The sequence below is a fragment of the Rhinolophus ferrumequinum genome, assembly GCF_004115265.2.
Source record: "Rhinolophus ferrumequinum isolate MPI-CBG mRhiFer1 chromosome 5 unlocalized genomic scaffold, mRhiFer1_v1.p scaffold_110_arrow_ctg1, whole genome shotgun sequence".
In the NCBI taxonomy this organism is placed as follows: domain Eukaryota; kingdom Metazoa; phylum Chordata; class Mammalia; order Chiroptera; family Rhinolophidae; genus Rhinolophus; species Rhinolophus ferrumequinum.
The window spans coordinates 16,924,158-16,939,007 of NW_022680355.1; the positions used below are offsets into that span (position 1 = coordinate 16,924,158).

At 38.9% G+C, this 14,850-nt stretch overlaps 1 protein-coding gene across 1 annotated transcript in view; it reads left to right on the forward strand.

Moving 5' to 3' along the window:
* The window catches only part of SEC61A2 (SEC61 translocon subunit alpha 2), a 28,082-nt gene extending 15,094 nt beyond the window's left edge, over positions 1–12,988 (forward strand). The window contains exons 7-12 of the mRNA XM_033100723.1: positions 3,533–3,686; positions 4,673–4,833; positions 5,355–5,552; positions 9,444–9,635; positions 10,120–10,196; positions 11,871–12,988. Coding sequence (XP_032956614.1) covers positions 3,533–3,686; positions 4,673–4,833; positions 5,355–5,552; positions 9,444–9,635; positions 10,120–10,196; positions 11,871–12,057 — 969 coding nt within the window. The 3' untranslated portion in view covers positions 12,058–12,988. The remainder of the gene's footprint in view (positions 1–3,532; positions 3,687–4,672; positions 4,834–5,354; positions 5,553–9,443; positions 9,636–10,119; positions 10,197–11,870) is intronic.
* The last annotated feature ends 1,862 nt before the right edge of the window (positions 12,989–14,850 follow it).

Genomic DNA, 14,850 nt, shown 5'->3' on the forward strand with positions numbered 1-14,850 from the left:
AGCATGTCCCCTTGAAGTAGCATTTTGGGTTTCTTCAGATAAATACCCAGAAGTGGTATTTATCTGGTATTTATATTACTAGGTCCATCTTTGTCTCTTTTTAGTCTTTGTTTTAAAGTCTATTTTGTCTGGTATAAGTATTGCTACCACAGCTTGTTTCCATTTTTATCAAATATCATTTTCCATCCCTTTACTTTCAGTCTGTGGGTGTCTTGTAATCTGAAGTGAGTCTCTTGTAGGGAACATATGTAAGGGTCTCGTTTTCTTATCCATTCAGGTCCCTCCCCCCATCTTTTGATTGGATTATTTAATCAATTTACATTGAAAATAGTTGTTGATAAGTATGTAGCTATTGCCATTTTATTCATATTCTTGACATTTTTTCTTGTCTTTAAGAAGTCCCTCTAAGATTTCTTGTAATACTGGTTTGGTGGTGATACTGGTTTAGCTTTTTTTTGTCTGGGAAGCTCTTTCTTTGTCCTTCAATTCTAAGTGATAGCTTTGCTGGGTAGAGTAATCTTGGTTGTAGGTCCTTGCTTTCCATCAGTATTTACTTTGAATATTTCGTGCCAGTCCCTTCTGGACTGCAATGTTTCTCTTGAGAAATCAGCTGAAAGTCTTATGGGAGCTCCCTTGTAGGTAGCTAATTGCTTTTCTCCTGCTGCTTTTAAGATTCTCTCGTCTTTAACCTTGGTCATTTTAATTGTGATGTGTCTTGGTGTTGGCCTCTTTGGGATCATCTTGTTTGGGAGCCTCTGCACTTCCTGGGCTTTTATATCTATTTCCTTCACAAGATTAGGGAAGTTTTCTTTAAATAGGTTTTCAATTCCTAGCTTTCTTCTCCTTCTGGTACCCCTGTAATGTGAATGTTGGGACGCTTGATGTCCCAGAGGCTCCTTAAGCTCTCCTCATTTTCTTTTTTTTATTCTTTTTTCATTTTGCTGTTCTGATTGGGTGTTTTCTGATACTTTATCTTCTAAATTGCTGATTCAGTCCTCTGTTTAACCTACTGTTGATGCCCTGTTATGTATTCTTCATTTCTGTTAATTGTATTCTTTATTTCTGACTGATTCTTTTTTATATTTTCTGTCTCCATTTTTATGTTTCCTATCTCTTTATAGAAGTTCTCCCTCAGATCATTGAGCATCCTTATAACCACTGTTTGGAACTCTGCATCTGGTAGATTACTTGTCTCCACTTTGTTTAGTCCTTTTTCTGGAGCTTTGTTCTGTTCTTTTATGTGGACATGTTTTTTTGTCTCCCCATCTTGGCTGCCTCCCTGTGTTTGTTTCTGTGTATTAGGTAGGGCTGCTATTCCTCCTGGTCTTAGTAGAGTGGCCTTATGTAGTAGGTGTGCTGTGGGGCTCAGTGGTGCAGTCTCTCTGGTCATCTGAGCCTGATAATCCAGGTGTGTCCCTTGTGTGGGTTGTGTGTGCCCTCCTGTTGTAATTGAGCTTGGTTGCTGTTTGCACTTCAGTGGGAGGGATTGACACTCGGACTGTTTGGTTGTGAGGACTGGCCATGAGTACTGGTGGAGGAGTTGTGGTTCAGGGGCTGATCTTACAGAGCAGGATCTGCCTCAGCAGGGCTCTGGTGCCTGTGCAATCTGCCCCTTGGGTGTGTCGTCCTTGGAGGCTGCTGGGTGATGCTGCAGCTCATTTGGAAGCTCTCCGCTGGGGGGGCCAGCCCCAGGGCCACCTGGGAGGGGACCCACTGCAGGTCAAGTTCAGCCACAGCCTGTGCCCCACCTCGGGCCATCTGGAAGGAGCCACAAAGCAATCTGCAGATGGCTGCCACTTCTGCCATGCTTGTAAATGCTTTGAGAGGCCAAGCCTCAAACCAAGGCCAGCTGCCGCTAGTGCCAGGCTTAAGGCTGCTCAGTAAGTGGTATAGGACACGCTCAAGCCATGATGCTGCTTGTTTGGTTTCCACGAAACTTTGAGAGACCTTAGTAAAATCTGCAGCATGAGCCAAGGCAGGTGGTTTGTCAGAAAAAGCCACTGGAAGTGGCTTGGGTGTGCCTGAAAATTGGGTGGGGTGGGGTCTCGAATCACTAGGGCGTGGCGAGTGCACAGTGTTAGCTAGCTTGATGGAGACTCACATGTGGCGGCGGCCTGCATCTGTATACTGGGAAGGGGGACTCATCAAAGAAACAGTGGCCTCCACCAGCTCCCCTGTCCAGGAGAAAGCTGCCCCGCCAGCCCCCGTCCTGAAGCCAGACAATTCAGTTCCCCGCTGTATGTCCCTGTCGCCTCTCCAGCTGCTGCCCCAGTGCTGGAGCTCATAGCGAGTGATTCCATTGGTGGGTAAGTCCATGCGCAGTCCCTTTCAGAGGAGTGCCTGGGACTTCCACTGTCCACTATCTCACTCAGCCACAATTCTCTGCTGGTTTTCACAGCCAGAAATTATGGGGACTTCTCTCCCCGGTACTGGAACCCTGGGCGGGGGAGGGACTGGGACCCCTCCCTTGCTCCTCCAGGGGGTGGGAAGGGACCTCTGCAGCAGAGATAGCCTTCCTGATTTTTCATGGTCACATGCGTGGGTGTGGGAGCAGCCCTTTCCATGTCTCTGCCCCTCCTACCAGCCTTGAGGTGGCTTCTTTTGCATGTCCTTAGTTGTAGGGCTTCAATTCAGCAAGATTTTAGGAGATTCTCGATGACAGTTGTTTTGTAGTTTAGTTGTAATCTTGATGTGGTCGTGAGTGAAGGTAAGCACAGCGTTTACCTACTGCACCATCTTGATCGGAACTCCAGCTAAGGCTTGTTTTTAATTGATGCATGCTTTTACAGAGAAATGTCATCTCCAAGAGGAAAATTAAGAATTTTCAATTTCAGGTAAATTTAAGTTAGTGTATTTTCATTTTTTGAAAAAATTAGGAGCTTAAGAACCTGGTGAACTCTTCACTATCTTCAACTTTACATTCAATCTTGTCACTATATGTATAGAATGCATTTTTACATTGTTATAATCTGTGTACATATTAATTTGTGCTCTACTTTTTTATTCTACAGCTATTATATATAATACACACATAAAATATGTACAATATTATATATAATACTTTAAAAATGTATCAACATAGTTTGCATACTTTTCCTTTCATGGCAATATGCATTCGTATCTTGTTATTATACCATAATTCATTTGGCCTTTCACTTACTTGCAGGTATTTGGGAAATGTTCAGTTTCTTGCTGTCATAAATTCTACAACTGTGAACATTTTTGTTTTAGTGTTCTTTCCAATAAGCCTTATTTAACATTGTAAGGGAAATTGTTCGGTGGTGTATAAGTCTATTTTAAAAGTTGAAATGTCTGCTCTATAACATAGCAATATGTCCAATCGTCTGATTTTTAGAATTGGCTGCTGACTAAACTAAAGCGGGTTAAAAGACGCAGATTCATAGTAGTGATATTGCACCAGTTAGGTTTGAATGTCAGAAATGCCCATACTGTGAAAGTAGCTAGTGGTGCTCGTCTTCCCCCTTCTTGAGTTTTTTCTTGCTTCCGCTTACTTGCATTTCTTTCCCCACAGTTGTTTGTTGCTGGTTTGATTGTGCTGCTGTTAGATGAGCTGCTACAGAAGGGTTACGGCCTGGGGTCTGGTATTTCCCTCTTTATTGCCACCAACATCTGTGAAACCATTGTCTGGAAGGCCTTTAGTCCCACTACCATTAACACTGGCAGAGGTACATGGCACAGTGACTGTGACTGCACGAGTGTTGCTGGGTGTGTGCGACTGTTCCTAACACGTAACAGCAGTATGTGCCTGTAGATCCTTTCTGGCGGTCCTAGCGCAACTGATGCTGTTGTTCAAAAATTAATAAGCAGAAATTTGTGGAGTATGAAATATTACTTCAAAAAGAATGATATCTAAATGTTAGCCTCTGCTCATTCAAAATGTCAGTGGTTGCAAACAGATTTTTAAAATTTTACGTGCTGACGTCATTGCTGCAGAAGTCATTGATTTGACCGATTTCAGCATTGCTAGGGGGATCAAAAGGTAGTGTATTAAGATTTTTCAGATGAAAAAACTGTTATTTTTTTGTATCATTAGGAAGCACTAATGCTTTTGCTGCTATTCTACTTGCCTTGGTAATAGCACCTAAATTTTGAAATATTTTATTCTGTCTTTGCCCTTACCCATCTCCACTTCTCTCAAGTGGCATCCTAGATTTGTAATGGTTAACATCTAAACTGATCCCAGCCTTAAGAAAATAGCAACAATGGTCTGTTAATGCTCTTGGTTAAATAAACTTGAGGGCAAGCTTGATAGAGGAACATGTATCTTTTAAATCTGACCTCTTTATTCTGCTTTGCTGCTGCTACCTCTCCCCCGCCCCCCGTAGTCTCCTCCCTTCTCTAAAGTAAAGGAGAGGCAAAGCATTATGAACTAAATATTTGCTTTGGTTTATTCTACTTTGGCTGTTTTCATCAAGAATAGTCTCTTGAGAAAACTTCAAATTTATGCTAACAAGATACACTTTGACTCAACGATCTAAATATTATTAGAAGCTCCACACTTCTATACACATGGCTATATTATAAAGTAAACATTGATGAATTATTTTGACTCATTTTCTGATGTTCACTGGGGTTTCAAAGTTATTTGTTTTGACCTTTGGGACAACTTTGGATGATGCATCTGTAGTTAATTTCTCTCTTGGTTTCTCAGGTACCGAGTTTGAGGGTGCAGTTATAGCTCTCTTTCATTTACTGGCCACCAGGACAGACAAAGTCCGAGCATTAAGGGAGGCATTCTATCGTCAGAACTTGCCCAATCTCATGAACCTTATCGCTACTGTGTTTGTGTTTGCTGTTGTTATATATTTTCAGGTAAGTGCTCTCTTTGCTTAGGTAAGTGGGACGTGGGCTTTTATTTTGCTCTTAAGAAGAAATGACATTTGAAATGTTAGTATCAGATAAGTCAGTGTTTAAAAATCTAGTCAAGTAAATAATTCCATTCTTTATTTTCTTAAAAATAATTCCATTCTTGGGGGTTAGCTCAGTTGGTTAGAGTGTGGTGCTCTTAAAAAGGTTGCCGGTTCGATTCTTACATGGACCACTGTGAGCTGTGCCCTCCACAACTAGACTGAAACAACTATTTGACTTGGAGCTGATGGGTCCTGGAAAAACACACTTAAAAAAATAATAATAATTCCATTCTTTAGACCGAGGTGCAAATAAAAAAATAGGATGAAAATGAAATAGAAAAGGTTTCCTATTTGTGTGTCTCTGTGTAGAAGAGAAAATTTCATTAGCATTATCTTTTCTTAATCCTACTGTTACTGTTTTGGTTCTTTGTGTTCCTTATGTGATACGTACAGTTCCTCTTACTCTTAATTTTCACTTTGTAGGGATTTCGTGTAGACTTGCCCATTAAGTCAGCCCGATACCGAGGACAGTACAGCAGCTACCCCATCAAGCTCTTCTACACCTCGAACATTCCCATCATTCTGCAGTCGGCCTTGGTGTCAAACTTGTATGTGATTTCCCAGATGCTGTCTGTTCGATTTAGTGGCAACTTTTTAGTTAATTTACTAGGACAATGGGCGGTGAGTATTTTATTTATTCTGTTTAAATTTATAGTAATTTGCATTTCATGGTTACATTTTTAACTGAAAGAGATGAGCCATAATTGCAGCAGTTGCTGTAACATTTTCAGATTCACTCACAGAGTTTATAAATTATTTGGAAGAATTGATGTGTTGTAAAACTAAGATTGACCAGGTACTTTTTATTATTATTTTCCTGTCTAGGAAGCATTTTCATGTCTCATTTGAATGATCCTTTAGGCTTAAATCACTGTTGCACTCGTGAAAGTGATTCCCTGTTTTGTAATCTCACTCCACTATTGTCTAGAATAATGTTTTTTAAAAAGCAGTTATTTGCTGATAATATATGGGATACTAAAATCATCCTTTCCTGTTTTCCCCCATTTTTCATGGCCTAAATGGCAATAAAATGGTTTGTGATTACCTGGGCTGGAGACAGGCATGTAATTACTAGTCTGAAGAGAGAACAGAGTTGCTAGAAATAGAATCCAGTAAAGTCTGACTGCCACTTACAGATCCTCTTCCTCAGAGCTGCTTCTATAGCGATCCGGCCACATTGTTATTGAAGTGTTATTGTAGGATTGGATTTTGATCAGTTTAAATTCTGTCATCTAAATTTCGCCCCCTAAAACTATAGAGAGTATTTTTCCCCCTTAAAAGTATAGAATTAAAAAGGTTAAGATCCTTTATTCCTTTGCAGAGTATGTAATTCTAGAATTTGTATTCCACTAAAGAATATTATGTTTTTACAGTTATTGTTCCTACGATATGGTGCCTGTTCTGTGCATTTATCTTAATATGGTGTCTTTTGCATTATAAGTTATAGTGACTGATATCTTTCTGCTTTTACTGAAGGTCTTTTGTTTATAATTTAAAATTTAACAGGATAAGACAGTGACTCTTGAATGTTGGTTGGAGGAAATAGAATTCCCTTTGTAATACTCCTTTCTACTCTTTTCCTTCTATAGTAAAACGATTTTTTTTTCAATTACAGTTGACATACAATGTTACATTAGTCTCAAGTATGCAGCATAGTGATTAGACATTTATATAACTTATGAAGTGACCCCTCCCCCCCAATTAGTCTAGTACCCACCTGGCACTACAGATAGTTATCACAATATTATTGACTATATTCTCTATGCTGTACTTTACGTCTCTGTGACTGTTTTGTAACTACCAATTTGTACTTCTTAATCCCTTCCCACTTTTCACCCTGACCTCCAAACAGCTTCCCATCTGGCAACCATTAGTTCTCTGTATCTCTGAGTCTGTTTCTGTTTTGTTTGTTCATTTATTTTGTTTTTGTTCCACATATAAGTGAAATCATATGGTATTTGTTTTTCTCTGTCTGGCTTATTTCACTTAGCGTAATACCCTCTAGGTCCATCCATGTTTCAGATGGCAAGATTTCATTCTTTTTTATGGCAGAGTAATAGTTCATTGTATATATGTACCACATCTTCATCCATTCATCTTATGATTTGAGCATTTAATCCACTTACATTTAGAGTAATTATTGATAGATATATAGTTACTGCCATTTTATTCATTGTCTTCTGTTTTTGTAGTTCTCTGTTCCTTTCTAGCGCTTTTATAGGTTGATGACATTCTATAGTGTTGGATTTGGAGTCCTTTCTCTTTATTTCTTGTATGTATTGTAGATTTTTGGTATGTGGTTAATATGTGTTTCATATATACCAAGGTATGTTTATAGCAGTTTATTTTAAGTTGATTTTCACTTAAGTTCGAACACATTCTAAAATCACTACCATTTTTACTCAATCTTTCCACGTTTATGTTTTTGTCATTATTTTTTACTTCTTCTGTGCATGTGTGCTTGCGTGTATTCCTTAATTTACTGTTGTAATTACACATGATCTTCCTACTTTTGCCTTTTAACCTTTGTACTATATATAGTGTTGGTTGATCCACGACTTTTATTATGAGTTTGCCTTTGTCAGTGAGAATTTTTCTTTGAGATATTTTCTTACATATATATGTATATATATTTCTTCTTCTTCTTAAAGAAGTCCCTTAACCATTTCTTGTAATAGTGGTTTGGTGGTGATGAACTCCTTTAGCTTTTCTTGGTCTGGGAAACTCTTTATCTGTCCTTCGATTCTAAATGATAGCCTTGCTGGGTAGAGTACTCTTGGTTGCAGGTCATTGATTTTCATCACTTTGAACACATCATGTGAATCCCTCTGGCCTGCAAAGTGTCCATTGAGAAATCAGCTGACAGTCTTATGGGAGCTCCCTTGTAGGTAACTAACTGCTTTTCTCTTGCTGCCTTTAAGATTCTCTCTTTGTGTTTAACCTTTGGCATTTTAGTTATGGCATTTTGTCATGGGCCTCTTGGCATCATCTTATTTGGGACTGTCTCCACTTCCAGGGCTTTTATGTCTATTTCCTTTGCCAAGTTAGGGAAGTTTTTGGTCGTTATTTCTCAAATAGGTTCTCAATCCCTTGCTCCCTGTCTTCTCCTTCTGGTACCCCTAGGATGCAAATGTTGTTACACTTGATGTTCTCTTAAACTGTCCTCATTTGTTTTTCTTTTTTTCTTTTTGGTGTTCTGATTGGGTGTATTCTGCTACCTTATCTTCCAAATTGCTGATTCAGTCGTCTGCTTCATCTAATCTGTTGATTTTATCTTATGTAGTCTTCATTTAAGTTATTCTTCATTTCTGATTGGTTCTTTTTTATGTTTTCTACCTCCTTTTTTGTGTTTCCTGTCTCTTTTTTGAAGTTCTCACTGAGATCATGTAGTCTTCCCCTAAGTTCATTGAGCATCCTTATAACCAGCGTTTGGAATTCTGCATCTAATAGGTTGCTTGCCTTCATTTTGTTTAGTTCTTTTTCTGAAGTTTTGTCCTGTTCTTTCCTCTGGGACATGTTTCTTTGTCTTCTTGTTTTGGCTGCCTCTCTGTGTTCATTTCTATATATTAGGTATATCTGCCACCTTTTCCATTCATGTAACAGAAATTTGATTACCAGTGATGAGGGGAGGAAGCTTTCTCTTCCCTCATGAGCTAATAGTCCAGTAATTATCACTATAATAATTTCAAAGTAATAAATGCATTGACTTGTTGTATGGAGTATGTTGTGATCTTGTCTGAGATTCTTTTTAATGAGAGAATTATTGGGAAATTGAATTTGTCTATAAAGAGTGCTTTTGATTTGCAAATAGTAATTCTAGGGGCCCAGTAAAGGAATCCTTTGGAAATTGTAAATTCAGGAATTAGATATTTTGATCATTGCAACCTGTAGTTGCTTTTCCATAGCCTGTATCCCAAACTTTTATTTAATATGACCAAGTACATGCTGTTTCCATTTCTGTTACTATAAAGATTCTTAAATATTTGTGTGGATAAAAATCCCATTATAAATATTTATTAAAGACTCTTTTAATATACAAAAAACAATAAAGTTTAGGCAGTGAGTTGTTAGACTTCTGTCACTATTTCAGTTGATTGCATTCTTAATTGAATACTTTGAAATGAAAGAATCATGTGTAAGGGTCTTAATATGTTGCATACCCTAATATATTTCAGAAAATTTCATATACTAACTTAATCAGAGATCGACTATAAATGTAATCATGTTCCTATCTTCAGTAAGAGAAGGAAGAGTCTTCTTATAGATGTATTTTAAAATCTCTCTTCTATTAATAATATATTCACATCTTTTTGTAAGACGTGCTCACTATATAATTTTGAAGGAATGAAGAAATTAAGATACCAAAGCAAATCCTTAAGTTATATAGAGCCATTAGCTGTAGGTGCTTTGAGCTTAAAACATTGTCATAAGTTTTTAGGAGTTTGAAAAGTTGAAAAATGTGTGCTTGACCAATTAGTTTGGCCATTTGTCCTTTTCATTCTTGTTCTGTAGGATGTTAGCGGTGGAGGCCCTGCCCGCTCATACCCAGTGGGAGGTCTTTGTTACTATCTGTCCCCTCCCGAGTCCATGGGTGCTATATTTGAGGATCCCGTCCACGTGGTTGTGTATATCATCTTCATGCTGGGGTCATGTGCTTTCTTTTCTAAGACATGGATAGAGGTGTCTGGATCCTCAGCCAAAGATGTAAGTATTTGGTTTATTTAAAAAATAAAAATTTATAATTTTTAGGTGTCAAAGTGGTAATTGATACACTCTTAATTACTTTTGTAATTTAAACTTTAATTCAAAGATTCTTAATGAGTTATGTTACCCCAGGGGGTTAAAAATTGGTTCCTGGAGGTGAAACATTTATAGATTTTACAATGGCTTTGTGACCCTCCAAAGCTCAACCCTAACCGACAAAATTTGATTCCTTAGTACGTATTTAATTTTCTTGAGGGATGTGATAATAAAAAGGACCGGGGAAAGCTGGTTTAGTGTGTGGGTAACGGAGCTGTGCAGTATTGTGGCCTCAGTGGCCTCAGGTTTAATGGGAATGTGACAGTACCTGCTTCAGGTTTCTGTATCTTACTTGTTAGTGTGTGCAAAGCACTTTATACATAACCTGGTAGATAGTGAGCAGCGAGAAGTTAGAGTTTGATTTTAAAATTTGTTTTTCTCCTGGCAGGTAGCTAAACAGCTTAAGGAACAGCAAATGGTAATGAGGGGCCACCGAGACACCTCAATGGTTCATGAGCTTAATAGGTAAGGTCGTGAGATTTAATCCTTGATGGGGGACACGTGCGCATGGACTCAGCATTTCAATGTCTTTCATTTATTGGCAGCTATCATTCTTTGTTTACATTCAGATGTGAAGCATTTCTCTTCTACTTCACACAAAAAGACCAAAATTTAACACAAAACTTTATTGTTCTCCACATCAAAATGACACCTAAATTATTTAATTGAAACTGTTCTCTTCACTGCTTGGCCAAGCGTTAAAATGTACCACAGGAGGTTCTCATTGTTGGCTGGCTGTACATAAAATCACCTGGGAGCTTATAAGAAACACTGATGTCCCACCTCTAGAAATTGTGGTTTATTTGGTCTGGAGTGGGTCCTAGGCATCAGTTTTGTTTATTTTTTTATTGGGAAATATTGGGGAACAGTGTGTTTCTCCAGGCCCATCAGCTCCAGGTTGTCGTCCTTCAATCTAGTTGTGGTGGGCGCAGCGCAGCTCCAAGTCATCGCCATTTTCAGTCTTTAGCTGCAGGGGGCGCAGCCCACCATCCTGCCCAGCATTAGTTTTTGCATTTAGATTAGCATAAAAGCCATGAGAGGGGATAAAGTGTTATCTTATTGTGGTTTTGATTTGCTTTGCTTTTCCCTGATGAGTAATGATGTTGAACATTTTTCATGTTCATCAGCCGTTTGTGTATTGTTTGGAGAAAGGTATTCAATTTTAATTGGGTTGTTTCTTGTTACTGAGTTATAATGTTTTTAAAAAGTATTTTGGATATGTCTCTCGTCAGGTACATCCTTTGCAAGTCTTTTGTGTCATTCTCTGGGTTGTCTGTTCACTTTCTTGATGGTATCCTTTGATGCACAAATTTTTGAGTGAAATTCAGTGTATCTGTTTCATCTTTGGATGGTTTGTGCTGGTTTTGGTATTGTATCGAAGAAACCATTTCCTAACCCCAGGTCACAAAGACTTACTCGTTTTCCCTGAGGAGTCTAAGCTCTCACATTTACCTCTGTCATCCTGAGATAAATTTTGTGCGTGGTGTGAGATAGGGGTCCAGATGCCTTCTTTCGCATGTGGATATTGAATTGTCCCATAATCATTTATTCCAAAGGCATTAGTATTTATTTAAATTTTATTTATTGGGAACACAGATTGCAGAGAATAGTTTAATGAATCTCCACGCTCCCAAGTATATCCAGCTTCAGTAGCTATCATTCTTTTATTCTTGTTTCCTTTACCATCTCCCCCAATCTTTTTTTTCCCCTTCTTTCTAGAATATTTTAAATACAATCCCATTATTTTTAACAGTTCTCCAGGTGAGTCTAATGTACAGCCAAGGTTGAGTTACTGTTGGAAGAGAACCATCCTAAGTATAAATTTAATACTTAGGAATCATTTTGAAATTTACTCACCTAGAAGAGGTAGCTAAAGGTTATCGATTTAAAAAATACAACATTTTAACACCAAATCTTACTTGAGGATTCTAATGTGCCATCAGAATCATGTACTGCTGTGGCTATTTCCTGGTCTCTCAAAATCAGGGAGTCAGCTCATTCTTTTCATCACTTTTCATCAACATGTAACCGCTGTGGACAGCCCTCGCTTGGTCCTGCCCGTTCCCTGTGGGGTTAGGTCGTTACACTGGGCACCTGCTGCTTCCGTCCCGTGCGTCCTGACTCGGCTTTGTCTTCTAGGTACATCCCCACGGCGGCGGCGTTCGGAGGGCTGTGCATCGGCGCCCTGTCGGTGTTGGCCGACTTCCTCGGGGCCATTGGCTCTGGCACTGGAATCCTGCTCGCAGTCACTATTATTTATCAGTATTTTGAAATATTTGTTAAGGAACAGGCTGAAGTAGGCGGGATGGGTGCTTTGTTTTTCTGAATGTTCCCATAGTTCTTTTTGTGTGTGTGCAAGGGAAAACATTTCGACATTCTTGTCAAATGCTGGTTCTCCTTTTTCCCCCACTTTGTTTTCAAGTGCTAACTGCCCCATTTCTGAAATGGGCACCGAGCTACGCCTGTGTGCAGCATTTAGTACCAGCTGCCTTAAAACTCAAGTTTACATTATTCGTTAGAAAACGTACATGTAGTGTCGCCTGTGATGCTGGAAACCAGTGTACCCGCCTTGCCGTGTTCAGTTGTGACGGTGAGATGGTGACGTGGCTCACTTTTGCACACAACATTCAAAACACTCAGTATTCCCCCCACTTGTTGAAAAATAAATGTAGTTCAGATTGCCACTTTCCAGTATTTTTGGGCTTATTTAATGAGTTCTGGAACATTTATATCTAATCTATATTTTAGATATAATTACTTTTTATACTTTTTAAACTCATAGTATCCACATTCCCACCCTCCTTCCCTGTCCCTCCCTTTATTCGTACCTTCTCAAAGCAGCCACTTAGCCCGATGGGCACATCAAACTTCCGAGTTCCTTCTGTCCCTAGAAACAACTTAGAATTACTCTTCCTGTTTTCCATCCCTTCTTCCCAGTGACAGCACGGTCGCTGCTGTTTATACGTATTGGCTATGCCTTCGAATTCCAAGTCACTTGAGAATGCTTTTAAGATACTATGTCCCAGTTTTGTTTTTTTTCTCTTAAATCTCTAAAGCAAAGATCTAATTCTCAAGCAATGTCTGTAGCTCAGTGGGGGTGAACAATGAGTAATTCATGCTAGGAATCTGTGTACGTTCTTGTACTTTATAGCAGCCACATGAGTGTAAACAGTAGACAAAACACTTTTATTTAATACAACTGTTCCAGTTGTGTTGGAAAAATAAAAAAATCTGGTATTAAATGCATTGTACAGGTTGTTTGTGGGTTTATTGTATTAATCATATAAAATCCATCCTGAGATGCTTATTGCAAATGGCCACGTAATTAGTGTTTGATCCTAAAATACTGAGGGATAGTGACCAACGTAAGGTTACTCAGTTATGTGTCTAACATTTGGAAACAACAGGAAAAGAGTGGTCTCAGACAATTTCCCAGTCTCCATTTGAAATAGTAGTTCTTTGTCAATAAACAATAATGCACGTACTTTAAAAAATGAATAAGTATGTGCATTACTGTCCAAAAAGAGAAAAACCTTAATTTTTGAAAGACATCCTTTTCAGAAGTATGGTTTTCCACCATTATTTACCTTCTTTGTAAGTGCAGGAAATGTATCCTGTTTCACATAGGATCACAGCCAAGTAACGACGGGCAAGGCAGATAAAGTGCAGGCAGGCAGGACTATAAGGACGGTTACCCGAGAACACCTCTAAGGGCTGCAGACCATTGTTCCCATAGAAATAGGGGCCCAGGGGTACAGCTGATTTTCCCCCCAAAAGGAGGTAAAAAATACCTTTTATAGGAAACCTTCAACTTTTAAATGCCGATACATTAACAGTGCCGGCCGATGAAAATGTCCAGACAGCCAGTTCTCAAACTAATTTCCAAACCATAGCCTTTGGTATATTTATAGGTAACATAAATGGCATAAGGGGTATATTCTAGGATTTAGGTATCACTTCTAAATTGCACTCTTAGGAAGAGAAAAAAGCAGCAGGGACAGGTAGGGGTTACAAATCTCTCTCCATTAAGTTAAGAGTAGGTCTCTCAGTTCCCATAGGGAGTGGCTTTGGAAGAGCTGGAGAGACTGCTGGAGTCTGTATTTTACATATGCCTTGTCTCTTCTGATTTTGAAGGAGGGTAGTAACAAGGGAAATTATAGCACTTGGTTCTTAAGTGCTCAGGGAAAAGGATTAAGAGCTCTGGAGAATTATGACTATGACTCCCATGTTTAAAAATAAGGATTTTACAAAAGGGGTGAGAGGCACGGGAAGGCTACTATTAGAGCAAGTAGATGAGGCTTAATTTTCACAATATGTATGGGGAGAGTACACTTGATCTCTGCAGATCTGTTTCTGTAATTCTTTCTGTACTTGTTTAAGAAGTACAATATAAAGATTTTATATTTTTGCTCATAAAAATATCTCTAGAAAAGACAGCGACCCTGTGGACAAATGAGCTATATTGCAGCATTTTAGCATTAGTACGCCAATCATTACCTGGTTCTGTGGGGCCTGGCTTTACCCCTGGGTTCAGGGCTGGAATCATGACTTAGGGCTGGCCAACGAGAATCATCCTGAGACTTCTGTCAGGGGCTAAGCTGAAAAGGCTCTGATCCTGGAGCTGCTGGAGGCCATAAAAGGCAACCCAAGAGCCAAGGTCAATCAAGAGGTAAGATGGCAGCCCACTAACCCTGGTAGACCTTTTGGATGACGAGCTTTAGGCATGCATGGGCCAGAAACAATCCCATTTTTTCCTTTAAATAGTTTTTATTGTGTTTCTGGTACTTGCTAACCTTGCTGGCTACACTCATGGTTTTTAACACCAAGACAGGGATGTCCCAAACCGTGTAAATCTTATTACTATGCATTTGCCTTTTAGAAACTTCAAGTACTTTTTAGTTTAAATAAGGATAGAAAACGAGATTCTAAAGTATGTGTACATGTTTAAGGGAAGGGCCCTGTATTTTCATTAGCCTCTTGATACAGTGAGTGGAATCAACCGTTTCTCTTCACATAAGAGCTGGTTTACTACCTCAGTAATAGGTGGATATTATGACAATAGCTAAATGTAAACATTTGCTTACATTTGCTTACATGAATGTTATTCTCTTGATTTTAT